The sequence below is a fragment of the Populus alba genome, chromosome 2, assembly GCF_005239225.2.
Source record: "Populus alba chromosome 2, ASM523922v2, whole genome shotgun sequence".
NCBI lineage: Eukaryota > Viridiplantae > Streptophyta > Magnoliopsida > Malpighiales > Salicaceae > Populus > Populus alba.
Window position 1 is genome coordinate 3,462,062 of NC_133285.1, and position 17,955 is coordinate 3,480,016.

Here is a 17,955-nt window from a genome sequence, read left to right on the forward strand (position 1 = left end):
TCAATTTTGGGAACGTTTAACCAATCACCGATGGGGTGCACGTGTATGGTAACAACGCCAAGAGAACTGTACTGGTAATATTAACGCGAATCACGAGAGAGTAGAGAGTAGATAAATATGGGGGTTTTACTTACCAAGGTGGATTGGACTTTGGGTAGTGAAACTTCATGTTGAAATAAATAGGTGTAGCAGGTTAATTTACGTTAACACATGTAAATTTTAATTGATACTGTATTGATTTTAAAAAATAATTAATTGAATTTTAATTGGGTTATAAGTCCACTAAAAAAGTTACAAGTTTAAATTTTTAAGGTCCTTTTGTTTCGCATCAAATATTTTACATATAATCCCATTAAATATTTCACATGTGAGATATATTTTAATGTTTGGCTTGAAAAACATTTTTAGATAAAATATATCACTTACAAGTATTTTTTGACGATGGTGGTCATGGAAAAGAAAATGATGACGATGAAATAATAATGATAATAAAAAATAATATAGCGACATGGTTGTGGTGATGATGACATAGTAATGATGGTGGTGAGATAACAATGATGATAAAGAAAATAGCATTGATAATGTTGAAATAAGAGATGGTGGTGACACAACAATAAAGACAATAGCGAATGAGGTAGCGTGAGCTGATCATGGTGAGAAAGATGGTAGCGATTGATGAGGTGGCGATGAATGTTAAAAAAGGCAATCATGGTGGCGACATGGTGATAACGGTGTAGGAGGTAGTGGTGGTGGTGATTATTGATAAGGTGGTGAACAAGGTTAAAAGGAATTAAGAATGACAATGGCGGTAGTGAAAAATAAAACATGGTTGCTATGGAGGTGGAGAGATGGCAGTAGTGGTGAATAAGGTGATAATGAGATAGTAATAATGGGGGCGGAGGAGGTGAAGGCCACGGTGATATAAAAGATGATGGCTATAATGATAAGATAAGATAATAAAAGAAATTATTATATGATATTGTAGTGAACCATAGTTTATAAAATATTTTATAGAATTTTGAGAGTTGAAAATAGTTTGAGAATTGACTGTATTTTATTATCAATAAATTATTTTACAAGAAATAAATAAAAAAATATTTAAAAAAAAACATAGAAAAATTTTAAAAAATACTTTTCTATAAAATACTTCATACTAAACAAACACTTGCATATTTTTTAAACCAACCCGTGGAGCTGCGGCGCCCGCTGCCATACACACCCACACCGTCTCCCCAAGCGGGACAGTCCATTATTCACCAACACTAGACAGTGTCACCATAATCAAATAGACACCATTCTAGTTCACTGTCACCAAAAGTTGACTGTCCAGCTAAAAGAGTCCTCCACGTGGCATATCACTTTGGTTACACCTTGGCAGAAATACCCACCAAATCAGGCGATGCTCGAGTACAGTTTGAGAGAATCAAGGTGCCAGCAATGCTGTCATAGCAATGTAACACAGCCCGCCACGTAATATTTGCAGGTAAAGCCGGCTTACCGTGTTTGTCTTTATGTTCGAAAAACTATTTATTGATTTTTTTAAATTATTTTTTTTATAATTTTAATTTTTTTTTAATATGATAATATTAAAAATAAATTTTAAAAAATAAAAATATTATTTTAATATATTTCAAAATAAAAAAAAATATTTTAAAAATAACTACAGATACAATTTTAATAATTTGCTTGCTATTATAAGATATACCACTTGATTATCCGTTCACTAATTTTGTATGAGTGAATGGTGTATTTTTTAAGTTTTTATTTTAATATTCATTGTGAATTTTATGACACAACATGTATGTTAATAAAAATAATAAACACTGGAAATACTACAAGAAGATGCGATAAAAATATATATTCAACAGCAATGCAATTTTAAAAACATTCATTAGTTATTAGATTACAAGAGTGATAATATATACATATATTAGATTAAAATCCAATAATATATATGAATTATTAGATAAAAAAGTTATTGTTCTGAGATCATAATTATAATCAAATATCACATCTTTATTTATTTATTTATTTTCGAGTGCATATACTAACCTGGTCCGAGCCAAGAGATTCCAGAATCCAATTCATGGAACAATAATCAATTGACTGACCACAAAAGAATGGATTTATATGCATTTACCACATATATCTAATTAGACGCATCTTCGTTTGTTAAGTGCCAGATAACATGCGATGAGCCGAGGAGCTTATCTAATTATTCACAAAAAAATAATCTGCATCTAATTTATATACTCCGCTGGGTCCATGCCATACAAATCTAATTACTGAATACAAAAAAAATGGTGTCAAAGTTATAATTATTTGTAGATAAACAAATAATAATAATAATAATAACAATCTGGTGTACATTGACATCTCGGTATAGAAGGGCGTACTGTACAGTAGAAGCCGAGGAGCTTTGACATCTCGATCTCCAAGATCTACGTAAAACAGTAACATGTCTCAGAGTTAGATTCTCTGGAATTTGGTGGTAGCTTCAATTGGCAAGTTCCTAGCGAAGCTTTAATCCAATAAGCTAGACCGGTCCAGTTTTGCCGCAACTCCATGTATTTTCGTTGATAGATCTCGACTTGCGAGCTTTATCATATGATCTAGCTCTTCAAAAAACAGAATTTAGCAGTGTGTCCCAAATAATAATAATAAAAACATGTAAGATATTATGGTGTTCTAATTGCAAGTTTCTCAATTTGAGGACCCAAGCAGTCAAATCCAAGACCGATGAGCAAATGATAAAAAATGGGTTACGGGTTATTTCTACTTTTGCCCGGTGCTTGAACTGTAAACTTTGAGTTACTCGGTATTGCTAGACTGATCCCTCGGAAATAGCTCTACCGAGCTCCAAAACGGGCATCTAGGTTGGTTGAGGCTACTGATACCGAGTGTCGTGCATAAATTTCAACAGCTGTTACAAGAAAGTAGTAAATTGGCTGAGAAGTTGATTACTTTTGTATATGCCAAACAGGGCCCCTAGAGTTTCACTGTGATTTACTTTTTTAGACATGGATTTATGATATAGGTGGGGTTTCAATCTGGAAAATTGAGGGTCAGGGCTGCCACCCCATGTTCTCGATTGTCTCTGGGACGAATAGCCATGGCCTTTTGGGTTCCTGCATGTGAGTCTCTCTCGGTGTACATCTATCTACAGAAGTTCTGCTATTATATATCATATAAAAGAGCATCCAAATTCCAACCTCCTCTCCTTCACCTACCTTTTATCACATCCCTTTTCATTTAACCCACATGCATTTCAGATCTGCATCGTACCTTTAATATTTACCTTTTTATAATTACACAGACGTCTCACCGGCCTGATCTGACCAACCCTCCGACTGTAAGAGAAAAATTAAATTTATCAGTACAGCACAGTAGCCAAGTTCAAAAGTGGAAGCACCGAAGCAGTTCCACCAAAAAAAAAAAGGTTTCTAAGTGAAAACTTGTCCAGTTAATTAGTGGATCCCACATCCCTCTCAAGTCCCCATGCCCTGGTTACATGATTGTGGTGAGATGGCGCAGATTCCAAACTGAAACTCCCATGTTCTCTGTTACTGGCCCTCTCTCTCTCTCTCTCTCTCTCGCGCGCGCGCGCACATTCCTTCGTATTCTAATGTGCTAAGCTGGGTTTCTCATTCCCATCGCTCATGTCGATACAAAATGTACTTGTTTAAAAAGACGTAGCGGTTGTTTGGTCCTCACTCTATAGCCTATATAGCCTATATGAGATCATATGATGCATCTCTAGCTTGCTTTGAACCACAAATGTCAGCTACTGAAGAAAATAGGACGCCAAGTAGATGATTGAATATTCAAAACCTATCAAGGGAAATGTGCCCTTGATTGTTTTGTGCAAGAGCCCCATATGCTTAGGGGAAGCCCTCAGCACTTAATTTATCATAAGAATTAATTGATTGGGCTAGACGGATTTGGGAATGCTGAAACAATCATGAAGAGATGAGGGATGAGGGATTCTGATTCTTCTCTCTTGGGTGTAGTAGTTGGACCGCTTTGAGTTTTCTGACTCTATCCTAAAGTCACATGGGCGTTTTATATTATCTTATGAAATGATTGCCACTTTCCATACCAAATTTCGCCGCTTCTGTTTCGATTCATATCTAATTATATCTCCCTCCTAGCTGATGGCGAAGGACAAGTTTTTATTTTATTATTTGGAAGCAAGAAAATCAACTAGCCTGCTGGCTGGAGCTCCCATTGCAAATGTCTTGTTTCAGCTTTCAATGGCAACAACTCTCCTTGATGTTACGCTTGGTTTATCACAACTGTGCCACTACGTCCACACATGATGGGTAAAAAGTAACCTTTTTTCGTCTTTTTACTTGGAGTGTAACCTTTTATTTCTTGATTTAATTGATTGAAGGAACAAAATGCTTAAGAAAACGTCTGCTACATGCATGAAGTGGAAACTAGCGGCTTCTTTCAACTTTTCCAATTTCAGTGGGTGAGCTTGAAATGTTATTAGCTCTGTTATGTCAAGTCAAGAAAGGCTTTTAATCTGACCTTTGTGCAGGTCGAATAAAGAATGGGTATTGACAAGACCTCTTATTTCGTAAAAGAATGGGTATTGACAAGCTAGCCCTTATTCAGATGCAGATTATTCAGATCAAGACTCGAGAGTTGGCATCTTTGTCTTCTAGCATGGGAAAGCTAATAATATTCCACTTTCTTCCCTCTGTCCATCTTAGAATCTAATGACAGTCTGCAACACCCATGTCAGTTTAGATAGATGGAATATGTGCCAAGCAGACTCAAATGTCACAATTATCTGAGAGCACTGAAAGCACAAATTCTCCTAACATGTGCAATGTTCTTCTTCTTCTCTACGAGAGTGGGAAGAGAAGGAGAAGGGATTGCTTTAGCTTCAGGCATGCACATGCATGATGCATTAGCATGTTTTTGTGCTAGATCTTGCTCCTTAATTATCTATCTCGAATCCCTCAGAAATATATCTCAATTATCAAACATTAAATACCAAGCCTGCACTAAAATATAATGATTATTGCATCATCTCAAGTAAAATAGCCTCTTCCATTGAAAAAAAAAAACAGAAAACAAGAAGAAGAAGTGAAATAGCCTCCATAACCTCGCACGTTGATTCTACACTTTGGTTCATCTATCCCGTCAAATAGTCAGAAGTGTCTTGAATGCATCCTCCAGCCTCACATTAATGGAATAAATGCGTTCTTGTCCAACAAATTTCAGGTTTATTGATTATATATTAAAACCAGATACATGGATATTGTACAGCATATTGATTTGTTTTCGATCGTTTACATGACTTCTAATCTGATGCACAGATCAACATTCATGACTTTCACTCCCTGGTGACTTAGTTCAGGATTTCTTTAAAAATCAACGTTTCTACCAACAAGAAATTCTATCTACTAACGTGACATCATTGCTTATTAGAGGTTTTGATTTTCAAAAGGGAGCAAACACGTTCCAAAGATCCTATATATATATTCTATATTCATGATTCTATCAAACAAGATCATGAGAGGGGGGGGGGGGATAGGACACGAGCATGTATATCTTCAAGAATGACGTCGTGGTTACTCGCTTGCCATGTGCTCTGGATAAGAAATAATAAAATTAAGAAGTTACTTTTATTGGGGCATTTCTCTTAGCCCTTAGATTAGGGTTTTTTTTTTAGGCATTAACATTATTTAGAAGGTTAATCATTAATATCTTCTTAGCTAGAACCTACCTTAATTAGGATCATACATTATTCAAATTCTATCTGTACCCTCTATCAGGAGTATATTTTTCTCTACATTCCCCTCTTTTCTTTTTCAAAACTAAAGTCTCTACCCTCCTGATCAATAGACCCTCTATATATAAATGAAATAGGATATTTGTGGAGAATTAGGGTTCATTTTTGTTCACGATCTCCAAGACCTAGTAGCTAGATCAGGGATTAGGGTTTGAACTCTCTTTTCCCTCGTTCCCTATCACAGGCCAAAATGCCAGATGATGCTACAAAATGATTATAATGGTAAAAAAACAGTTGCAGGTTTATTAAAAATATATATATATATATATATATATATATATATATATAATGCGGATGGATGTGTATGTTTCCATTTGCTAGGGAAGCGTAGCCGAACTGCCAAAAGCAGTGGGCTTTATCATCGATTCATGCTCACTTCACATGGCTCCCCGAACCATTTCCCTCTCTCGCTTTCATTCTTTCGAGGGAAAACGGCCTCGTTGAAGAAAGCAAAGAACATGGAGTCACTGTGGATACTTCCTAATTCCTATGATCATCATTTGTTAACAAAATATTTAGCAATCTTTAGGTCTTCCAATGAAACTTAGGTTAAAATTTATTAAATCGATGCACTTTAATCATATACTAGCATTAGTGACGTAATGCTAGCTTTAGTTTCCTGGTAATAATAATCTAAAGTGGGATGAGCTGTTTTCTCAAGTACAGACAACGATCCGATATTTCAAAATTAATCTGCATTTGGTACGTCGAATTTAGGAATATATGAACAGATTAAACCTTATATAAATCTGCCTAGTTGTCGGTTTCTTACCTTTGTTATCGTTTCTTTTTAGTGGAATAAATATAGGCAGAATTTATAGGCTTCACATGGATTAGTAGCCGGTCACTTCAGCTCTTTAACATCACGAGCTGTGTTTTGCGAATATATTATATATTCTTTTTTCCCAGATTTCTTTTGAAACGAAACAAGATGTTTTCATGTTGTTCCAAGCTTGCATGATACTTTTTTTAAAAGCGTTTTTTAAAATATTTTTGGTTTTAAAAATTATTAAATTATTTTTTTTAATAATTTTAATATGCTAAAGTTAAAAATACAAAATATAAAAAAAATTAATAATAGTTGTTTTTTAAAATATTTTTCATTTTAAAATGTATTAAAATAAATTTTTTAGTTTTTTAAAATTTAATTTTAAAATTAATACATCAAGGTAATTTAAAAAAAAATAAATTTTTTTTTTAAAAAAAAAATACAAGAGCACGCCGCGGCCGCTTGGCCAAACGGCAAGCAAAACACTGCCTTTATACTTTTAAAAGAGGGGAAATTGACAATAAAGGAGAGCAAAAGTTGAAGTTGAGGACGATAAAATCCATAAAGTGATTATCCACCGTGTCATTGCAGGTGATGCAAGATTAACTGGTTCTCTAACAAAGGCAACAAAGTGATGAATATTTGATTTTAGCTGTGTACAGTTGCAATGTCCAGAACTCATTCGGTCCAAAAATAATGCTAGAGTAAGTGACTGTTCAAGCCGATTAATAGTGTTTTTGAAATTATTATAACGGTGATGGTTTAAAATATTTTTATTTTTTAAAAATTATTTTTATATTAGTTTATCAAAATTATCTTAAAATATAAAAAATAAATTTTAATAAAAATAAAAATAAATTTTAAAATTTTAAAAAATATAATTTCAATAACGTTTTCAAACATGCTCCAGGCAGCACTGTGAATGTTATGGCTGGAGATCCCGCACATATGCTGGTCTTGGCATATGGTTATATTCCTATCAAATTGTTAGTCGATAAAAGTAAGTGATGAGTATTTTGCGATGAGATGAATAGTTACGATCATCGGAGGTTCTTATCATCCCTCGGAAATTGTGACGTTTTCAAGGCTTCGGTCATGGGCCTTTTTCCTGTTCAAATACTTCAGTGCAGTTTCGGCCCTTTTGTCCTAATTTGGGCTTGGCATAGTCCGATGGATGCAGGCAAGAAGATCACTGTCCACTGTTAAAGGCCCATCTTCAAAACAGTGTCTGCATAGATCAACCCAACCCAACACGTCATTCTTGATCATAAAACAAAATCATTCCTCTCTTATTCGGGTATAAAAGTGTTTTTTTTATGGTCAAGCATGTTAATTAACAATAAAAATAAAAATAAATAAATAAATGATCACGTGGAGTTGGTTTAACTATCCAAATAAATTCTAAACTAGGCTAAATGATTAAAGTAGTATGTATTCTGTATATTTATTTTTTTATTTAAAAACAAATACATAGATTTCGAGGCCATAAGAAGGTAGTTGCTTAGGGACCAGACAAGTAGCGAACAAGGGAGTTGTTGTTGCCGCTCATACAGTGTCGTCTGTCAAATATAAGAGAATATTGTCTCCAGAGTAGCTAGAGCTCAAACCTGTGACGTTGCTCACTTTACACGCATTAACAAACTAAGCTCATGACATAAAGATGTTATAAGGCAATAAAAACAAATATACTAACCTGTTCACTGTTTATATAAACAGTTAAATCGACCTTGCACGCTTCGACTCTATTTTATTGATCCTTTGGGGTGTTTTTTGCTATTTTTTTTATTTTTTTATGATTTAATGTTGGATTTTTATTTAATTTTATTATTTAATATTTAGTTGATTGTAAATCAATTTTATAATTTTTTATCTTATAATAAAATAAAAAAATTAATTCAATTCAAAAGAGTTGATAATTCGAATTACAAGTTTAGTTGGTTGACCTGGATAAACTTGTTTTATCTCTTTTTTTTTTTTTTTTTTTTTAGATTTATCTAGTTCATAAAATCACTTCAAAATAATTTTTATATGATTTAATTTAAAATTTAAACTAAAAAAATAGTTGAGTTAAAAGTTTCTAAGCTTGAATTGTTATATTAAATTTAAAAATAATGTTAATAAGTTTTCTATGATTTAGATATTATTTTTTATGTTTAATAAAAATTTTATTTAATCTAGAGTGATAATGTGAGAAGTGATCTCATATATACCAATTTCAAGTGGTGTGACATGTTGATTTAATCATTTTCATTTATTAGTTGATAATGTGAGAAATAACATCATATATCCAATTTAATTATAAACTTGGCATTTGTGTGTTGCTTGACATCAACAGTATTAATTAACTATAATATTTATATATATTCTTGAAGTTGAAGAGCAACTTCGATGAACTTTCTCACCTATATACCCACAACCCTCTCATTATAAGAATAGAGTTATTTATAACTCAGTGACTGCAATGTTATTGTAGTCTATGAAAAGAACAAATTGACCAGTCTATAATTTCAAATATATTTAATCAGTCTTTAATTTAATTATATTTTGCTCTAAAAATATCTTCTCTCCTAGATAAAAAAATCTCACCTTTCCAGATACTATATTCCTAGTTTTATTTTTTATTTTTAAAAATATAAGATAAAACTGAGATAAAATACAAAAAAAAATAAAAAATGAATGAAATAATTAAGGAATAGCTTATGATTGAGTGAATAAAATAATAATAACAATTTCCAAGCAAATATAAAAATGTTAAGGGAAAATAAATAGAATTCCTTTAAAACCGTGTGAACTGTGAAGCAGTTAAAAGCAGATTGTTACATCAACCACCTCCGAAGTCCAAACTATAACTAACGCTTTCCCCCACGCTCGACCCATTTGGCCCATCACTCGTGAACGACGAAGCACAACGAGGACCTGCTATCACGCAATGGTCAGGCCCAACCCACCATAGAGCGATTGAAAAACATTCCAGATTTAACCACCAAACGCCTATGGTTAATAAAATTTACAAAATAAAAATAAATTAAAAAATACACTTTTTAGAGGGGAGGGGTTTTTTTATTTATTAAAAATTGAATGTGTTAATCGTTATATATATATATATATATATATATTAATCTATAATTAACACGGAATATAGTAATAGGATATGAAAAATAATTTCTCAATAAATGCAGTACTAATTGAAGGTAACAGCGTAGAGAGTTTCTAGCCTCAGTAATTGAACGCTGAATAGAAAATATTCTGACTAAAAAAAAAAACTCACGGTGCTCAAATAATTAGAGGGTGAGAGGAAAAACTAAGGATCAACGGTCCAATGAAATTGCTAAAGTGTGACAAAATAGTTGATAATACTAAGCGTGAAAGCGGTTTTAAGTTACTATCAAATGAGCTAATCCATACCGGAAAAGTATTTCAAACAATGAAGAAGGCTGGGAACATAGAGCCAGCCAATCTGCGTAATGATGTGGTTATGAGCCTCAGCCCAGCAAAGCCGAGTCGCTGTTCTTTTGCAATTGTTATTCCCAGTTCAGGCCAGCTTCAGTATTTTCTTTTCTTGATTATATTCCTCTTTTCTTGAGCATAATTACTTTTTTTATTCTTGCTTGAATGGTTTTATTTGTTTTTGTTTTTATTTTCAGTCCAAAGTTTTTCAGTCACTCTTAGTTTAAAGATTTTAATAAATCTTCTGGGCAGGAGTCGATTTTTTTTTTTTCAATAAAGAAAATGGTTTTTTTTTTTTGGTTAAGAGAAAAAGGAGAAACGAATGATGATATGTATCTGTTTGTGACAAATTTCTAGTGCTGGTTTTGTCTAATACATGTTTGACAACGTTAATTAAAAGTCAAGAGAACTGGTCTGATGTAAAGTATAATATGATGGCTGTTAAATTTTTAAAGCATGAATCTTTTGTTGGAATCCCTCCAAAGTTTGATGAATATATCTCGTATTGTTGAAGGTTTGGTGATTCTTATGTTTGTGTCTCTGTTGATTGCTGTCCATAGATGACAAAAATTTAAATGATGCTTTTTTTGGTATGAAAATGATATATTGGGATTCAGATCTTATCTCTAAACTTTGTATGCTTGATCTGCCAATGCTTAAGATTGTATCCTGCTTTACTGATCTGATCCTTTATATCATCAATCTGCTGCAACAAAATGGGATTTTTAAGTGTTCATTGGCAGGTTTGGGAGAAGTCTTGTATAATTTTCTTCCTGTTCATTCTTGTAATGATATTAAAAGATGGCGTATGTATACAAATCTAATTATTGTTTTTGCTAAAGTGAATGTTTGTTTTCTCAGGTTCAAGCTCGGGAGACTATTGAAACATGAAGTTTAAAAAAGGGAATCTGGTGGAGGTTTTAAGAAGAGAACACGAGTCATGTGGCTCATGGTTTCCTGCCAGTGTAGTTTCAGCTCGTGGCAATTATTGTAAGATTAGGTATGAATCACATTCAGACAACAACGGAGAGCCAGTCATGGAGAAGGTGCACAAGGAGGATGTCAGGCCTCAGCCTCCTCATAAAAAGAGGAAAAGATGGACTGTTGGTGATGTTGCTGAGATATTTGATTTTCAATGTTGGAGAGAAGGTAAAATTGCGAAGGTGTTGAAGAATAACCTTTTTGTTGTGAGACTGTTTGGGTCCATTCAACTTAAAGAATTTCATGAATCGAATATAAGGATTCAGCAGGCCTGGCGTAGCAATAATTGGTCGGTGATAGGAAAGGTATTTTTTTTCCCTGCTTATGTTTTGGTTTTTTACTAGCCCTTTCCATTTTTTTTTTCAAAAACCCGTCTCCCCCCATGGATAAATGCTAGTTTAACGTACTTTGAGATTGCATACTGCATTTTGATCTGCAAATTGAAAGGTTGACATTCTCCTTCTAATTTCATTGCATGCAAAAGTTCTCGAGAGATCAGCTTAATGGTAAGCTTTTCTTACCTTTCCCGTATGAGACCATTTAGCACGCGTGCTTCTGCTTGTAAACATGCGTCTTCTGACTTTATGAAACCATCTTTTGGTCTTGAGTCTTGACGTATTCTTTCACTGCAATGTCTCATATAACCAGTTTATTTCTGTGTTAAATCCATTTATTTTCCAGTCATTCACTCCCATACGGCCTGAAGTCTTCTTCGGTGAACCAAGCTGTCGTGCTGCTCTTGATAGAAGTCTTTGTTTGCTTTTAGTTTGCATTTTGTTTTCCTCTGCTGTGAATTCAAAAGCTCGTATGAGACCAGTTACCATTTATTTTGAAGAGATTTGGGTCACTTTATTCTTTTAGTCCTAATGGTAAAAGTTTCTGACAAATTTTGTAGGAGAAACTGTTACTGATATCTGAGTAACTTCAATTGCAGGTTGCCCACAATAAAGAATATACCAAAAATTGGACAGGAAATAAGCCAAAGCCTTCCGGTAGCTTGATGCGAAGGGCTCCAGTTCTGGTGGTGAGAAAAGATCCATGCTTACGAGAGAAAGATGGACAGAAACACCTCAAGGATGGACACAATAACATCAAAAAGGGTCTTGACCATCAGCATCTCGAAAGATCTTCCAAGGACCTCATTTCTTGTGTGGGAGGATGTCACAAGCAACTTGCGAAGAATCTTCCTTTGTTTAAGCGGGAAGACAGGATATCTACAGAAAAATTAAGAGTGGATGAGAAATTTAAGGGATCCAGCGAGATGAATGCCAAGGTGGTAAGAGCAACTACTGAGTGGTTATTTACTTCTCCCAGGCCTCGTTTGACTGAAGATAGCAACCTTATAAGCTCTGTTGCTAGTTGTAGATCCAATGGCTCTGTGGATTCCTCCAGTCATAAATTCCAAAAACCATTGGATAATACATCCCACAACTCAGATGCCGAGTCATCATTTCTTTCCTTTTCTGTCATCAAGCGTTTAACTCCTTGTTTTGAACAAAAGCAAGGTGCTGAAATCCATGAACTAGAGTTTCATGCTTATAGGTCCACTGTGAAGGCATTGTATGCTTCAGGTCCTTTAAGCTGGGAGCAAGAGTCACTTCTAACAAATCTTCGTCTGTCCCTTAATATTTCAGATGAGGAACATCTACTCCATCTGAGGCAGCTATTGTCTACCCAAGTTCTGTAATCTTCTTCTTCCCCTAGAATTCTTTCTTTGTAGGTCTTACCCATAGATAACTCTGTGGATGTCAATCTACGTACTTGAGATTATGGTAGCAGTTGTTTTTGCTTAGATATATATTAAAATAATATTTTTTTTATTTTTTAAAATTTATTTTTAACATAGCTTATTAAAATTATTTAAAATTATAAAAAAAATTAATTTGAAATAAAAAAAATCAAAAACAAACACATTCATTCTTAATAGTTGGTGGTGTCGTTGCAACTTCTGATTGTATATCCATGTAGTTCTGAAGTATTGTAGTTTCCATTCCTGAAGGTCGGTAGTGATAGAAATCCTCGTCTTGTACGTGCTGATGGAATTTAGCAGCCCCTCTAGATGAGGTTATTTGTACAAAAAGAATGTTTTGGTCTAGTCAAAATTAAGCTTGCTTCCATATTATATTCAATGCATAGAGCTTGCCTTGCACACATGAAGTTCCTTCTAAGCATCATGTTTTCTCATTTTCATCAGGCATCAAGACCACACAGCTCAGCCTGTGGTTTTATCACGGGAGAGGGCTTTTATAAGATGGGTAGGAGGATTTTGCCTGCAATTGGCGACCAGTTATGAAAATTGTGGTGTGTTTTAGGTTCTGCTTCTTGAAATGAAAATCAAACAAAAGCAAGTTAGTTTCTGCAACATCAATCTAACCTACGTTTAGTGTCTGGAAGTCCGGTGCAATCAGTTCTAACAACAGCAGTCTCTTTTGAAGTGATATAAGATCCATCGTATATGGAATGTGCCTCTCCATCAGCCTGATTCAAAATCGGATTTAGGTCTGTTAGGATTTTTTGGTCTCCTAAAATCAATAGTGTCCCAACCGCTGCTTTAAAACAACAACGACCTACATTTCTAACTCGGTGTGAAGAACTCATGGAACCCCTCGAGTCAATCTCGCGTCAAAGGAATATTGGAGGCTATTTAGTTTTTGAAAATGGTTGGATTTCTCATTAGGAACTCCATACATTTATGCACATGCAGGATTGAGTTGCAGCAGACTTCCTAAATAGCATAGGGTGAAAACGAAAATTGCGGTTTATATATTGTCTTGCAATGCCTCTTCTCATTAACGCATTCTATTAAACGAAGTGACTACTGTACAGCCAGCCAACTGCTTTCTGGAAATGCAAAAAATCCCTTCGATGATTCTCAATAGCTATTAAGAATTTGTAAAAGAACAAAAATAACCACTAAAGTAACATTTTCAGCTTGCTGGATGGGAGGATACAACTTACACCTACTCAAGAGACGGAGAATCTCTGAAAAATGACTTGATTTACAATTTTATCATAACCCAAAGCTTCACTATTGCAGTGCAAAAATTCAATAACCATTCGCTAAAGAAATAAAAGTGCTTCCATATTTTCCTAGATCTGTTAGATAACATGTCTTGAAGCTTCCAGCAACAAATGTTAAGAGCGCTTCAAATCAGAGTATCCTGCACCTGCAACCTTGTGAATCCTGGGGCCCCTCAAACCATCGATCCCACAATGGGTTTGCAGGGCCATTTGTTCTGTAATGGAAGAAACCAATGAATGAGCATCATGGGCGATAATGATAGGTCATATTAGGAAAACAAGAAGACATATTTGAGTTGTTAGAGAAGTTACAGTGTGAGTAGGGGATCAGGTATCTTCTCAACATTGCGCAGCAACCTGTGGAGCAACAATAAAACGTGTTTCAAACCTAGAAAAATTCTTTAAAACTTGGAGAAGAGGCTGGGGATCTATTGAGCAGATCCCTTAGTTTTGAAAATGAAAATCATTTGTTATACTTACTCTTCACACACAGTTGATAAATTATCTGTTTTCTCAAGCTCCTCCAACTCTTCCTAAAAAAAGTTGATGAAACAACAAAATAAGATGAATCCAGAATACACTCCAAGTAACACTGAGTCCATGCCAATGACGCATAACTTGTATAAAAAAGAAGAAATGGATATGATAATGCACCCACATTGATTTGCACAACATGGCTTGGAAAAAAACTTTTGAGTGCGGAGCAAACTCAACCCCTACTGATAACCTTCACATCAACACAGTGGGAAACCCTAATATACCAGGTGAAAAGAAGTTGTCTTTGATTCAAGAAATATAGTCAAGAGTAAATGCATAAACCTGTAGATAGATAGTGATTTTCACAGACATGTTAATGTTTTATCGCCTTTTCAAATTCTCCACAGATCCACAGTGTCAATGGGGTACTTAATCATAAGCAAAAGTTGTAACTAGCTACAAGTATATAACAGAAATGCTTCAAACCCGTACTACAAGCAACTAAAGGACTAAGCTCTTCCTAACCTAAGAGCCAAAGCCCAATAGCTATTTTTACGGTATACAAATACTGAATTTAGCATAACAAGTATAAAAATTACGCCCTGCGTTCTTCAATTTTTCCATGAGTCCATTGTCTGCACAATAAATTACATACTTTGAGGTGACTTTCATTACGAAAAATTGCAACATGTTAAGCTCTGCTAATTTAGATAACATAACATTCTCCACTTGCATTGACAATAGGAACTCAATTTCAAATTTCTTGAATTAACCATAAAGATTCAATTTTCCTATACAATCGTCTAGCTTACTCCAAAGTTCCCAGCGATCCCTCATACCTCTCTTATTCAATCAAAGCCAAAACCTTTTTCGATGCCAATGTCCAGTCCAGACCCAGTCAAATGATTAAGCATAAACCTAAGCCAATGTCCAGTCAACGGTCTTACATGCTAAAAAAAAGGAGATAATCTAAGCATATCTTTTGCATCATTTCCAGTGATCTAAGATAGAATAAGCTAAGGACGCAGCAACATTCATAACGAACAATATTTTCCTATAAAACAAACCTAAAAGGCACATCTCATACGCTAAAACCTCAAAATCATGTAGGCTCGCTCTGACATTTATTATATCCATCCAAAAACAAAAGGCAGAAAAATGACAGAAATCGAAACCGACCTCCAAAAACTTCATTTCTTGCTCCACGCGCTTCAGCTCTGCAAGAATCCGGTGCTTTCCTCTCGTATCAGGTACCACTGACGCTCCTCCATCACCACCAACTTGTTCATCAACCGACGAAGCCGTTTCAGACTCCATTTCTTTTTCCGGCAACAGTTAAGTTCCCACACCTCAAATATCACTCCTTTCTCTTTTTTTCTTGTATTTTGAAATATCCCACTTCACCGCATTAAATTGAAAACAAGAATCTGTAAATACAACCCTGTAGATTGATCTACAGCCAAACAGAAGGCAGAGAAAATGTCCCTACGATTCTTCGACTTTTCTTTATGGTAGGGGAGTCCTCCTCCTCGAGGCTCTGGCTGTTTTTATTTTATTTCTTTTTTGAGAAGGCAGAAAATACAGCTACTTTTTTTCTTCTTTCCTTTGAAAGCTGCTTTACTTTTGCCTCAAAATGAATTTTTAACTTTCACCACCCAATTCCATATTAGTCCCTATACTCTTTGAATTTATTTTATTGAGACCTTCTACTTTCCTTTCCTTTATTTTCCTTTTCTTTTTCTTTTTATGGTATCGATTAGATCTCTATACTTTATGTTATGTCTATGACATGGTCCCTCCATCAATAATAATATGATGAGTTCATCTTTAGTTAACAATATTAATCTAATTAATTAAATAAAAAACTAAAATTTATCATTATTTCACTATAGATTCACACATTAAAATTATTAGTTTGCTCTTGATAACACAAAACTTATAACTTGGTTTGAGATATAAAATGATTTTTTTCCACTGGATTAAATTATCAATTCAAAGTTCAAAGTGATATATACGACTTTCACTTTTTAGTTGCCCAATAAAATTATTAAACTATCCTTAAAGGCTATGTTAATTGAATTTAAGGAGATGGGTTTTTTCAAGCATTTCAAGATTTTTTTACATATTAAGATACTCAAATCACCCTTCAAAATTAAAATTTCTCAAAGTTAACGTGAAGGTTGTTATCATTATCTTATATATTTTTTTTTATATTTCGCAAGTTAACTTTGAAACGTGTAAAACTTTTAATAAAAATATAATATTATTTTAAATAAAAAAATTAATATTTTATACAACATATACTCTAGCAAATGGGAGGCGCATATATTATTTGAGCAGCGCACCTCTCAATAGCCAAACACTATATTTTGTTAAGATGTTCAAAGCATAAAAACTACACCTTTTATGGTGGTAAAACGTGTGTCGCCTCCCCCTGCATGATAGAGCTTTGATAATATTTTTTTTTTCTCTCTCTCCAGCCTTGAAAAACACAATGTCCTTGCAAAAATTTATAAAAATGTGGTCATTTGTAAAATTTATTACATTGATCCTTATTCTTTTGATTGTATCAAAATTGATTTATTTATTTATCAATTTAATCTCTTAGCATTTTATTTTTTTATTAAATTCAGTCCTCGTTCTTTTAATTGTTATTTGGTTTTTTCTTGTACTTTTCTTAATTATTTTTTTTTAAAATTTCATCCCTCGTAATTTAATTTCATTTTATTTTTATATCAATTTTGATCTTCATTCTTTTCAATCCTATTTTGTTGATTAATTTTCAACTTTACCCCTCATTATTTGGTTGATTGAGAATTTGATTTCATAATTTTTATGGGTTTACCTTTTCTGGTTCAAACTGATCTCATGATTCGTGTCATGGATTTAAGAGATTAGACTAGGTTGGATTTAGTTTTTTTATGTTATTTTTTAAAATTGATTTTTTAAAAAATTTTAATATTTAATAGTGTATTATTGGTTAGGGATATTTGGTGGGACAAGATGGAAAAACCATTAAAGACTTTGTTTCCATGAAAATATGAGAGCAAGAGAAAGACATCATTGATGTGAGCTATGATGTAGATGTTTAAATATGTTGCTGTCTTCCAAGAGTTAGTTCAAGCAAAGCTTGTTGACCAAATCATTTCATTTTTCAATAAATTGATCTAGTTTTGCCCAACTTGAGCTTCCTCTTTATTTTCCATGGCTTAGTTTTATGTATTCTTTCGAGAAAAAGTTAGCTTTCAAATTGTACTTTATGCTTGTTTTTAGAGGATGAGTCATTTGAAGATTTGAGATCTAAATGTTTTTTTTATCGATTTGAATTATCCTTGGATTACTATTGTGAGCAACTTCACCTTGCATTTATTGTTTCCATTTTGGACACAAATGTTTACCCCCTGATAATTTATTGAATATATTAATCAGTCAATTTTAGGAATAAAAATTCAAA

The 17,955-nt window shown here is 33.7% G+C and overlaps 2 protein-coding genes across 5 annotated transcripts; one reads left to right on the plus strand and one right to left on the minus strand.

Annotated features, from left to right (window-relative positions):
* The first annotated feature begins 9,809 nt into the window (after nucleotides 1–9,809).
* Nucleotides 9,810–12,833, plus strand: LOC118049316 (uncharacterized). Of its 4 annotated transcripts, none has more exons than XM_035059284.2 (3): nucleotides 9,810–10,765; nucleotides 10,884–11,308; nucleotides 11,938–12,833. In XM_035059284.2, exons 2-3 carry the CDS (start codon nucleotides 10,910–10,912, stop codon nucleotides 12,688–12,690), a joined length of 1,152 nt encoding a protein of 383 aa, XP_034915175.1. In that variant the 5' UTR covers nucleotides 9,810–10,765; nucleotides 10,884–10,909; the 3' UTR covers nucleotides 12,691–12,833. The 4 variants fall into 4 exon arrangements, with proteins under 4 accessions (XP_034915175.1, XP_034915174.1, XP_034915173.1 ...); XM_035059283.2 differs by having other exon boundaries at nucleotides 9,810–10,121; XM_035059282.2 differs by having other exon boundaries at nucleotides 9,810–10,111.
* Nucleotides 12,834–13,910: 1,077 nt separating this feature from the next.
* LOC118049317 (guanine nucleotide-binding protein subunit gamma 1) lies at nucleotides 13,911–16,093 on the minus strand. Its single transcript, XM_035059286.2, has 4 exons — nucleotides 15,681–16,093; nucleotides 14,505–14,557; nucleotides 14,337–14,381; nucleotides 13,911–14,239 (listed from the first exon to the last, which is right to left on the minus strand). The coding sequence occupies exons 1-4, from the start codon at nucleotides 15,816–15,818 to the stop codon at nucleotides 14,155–14,157; spliced, it is 321 nt and encodes a 106-aa protein (XP_034915177.1). The 5' UTR covers nucleotides 15,819–16,093; the 3' UTR covers nucleotides 13,911–14,154.
* Between the last annotated feature and the right edge of the window lie 1,862 nt (nucleotides 16,094–17,955).

Bases quoted from the DNA above. Each gene is read 5' to 3' on its own strand.
- LOC118049316 (XM_035059284.2), top strand. From the start codon at position 10,910: ATGAAGTTTAAAAAAGGGAATCTGGTGGAGGTTTTAAGAAGAGAACAC. The intron at 11,309-11,937 runs GTATTTTTTTTC...CTTCAATTGCAG, and splicing joins ATTGGTCGGTGATAGGAAAG to GTTGCCCACAATAAAGAATA.
- LOC118049317 (XM_035059286.2), bottom strand. From the start codon at position 15,818: ATGGAGTCTGAAACGGCTTCGTCGGTTGATGAACAAGTTGGTGGTGAT. The intron at 14,558-15,680 runs GTCGGTTTCGAT...AACTTTTTTTAG, and splicing joins AAGAAATGAAGTTTTTGGAG to GAAGAGTTGGAGGAGCTTGA. The intron at 14,240-14,336 runs GTAACTTCTCTA...CTTCCATTACAG, and splicing joins CCTGATCCCCTACTCACACT to AACAAATGGCCCTGCAAACC.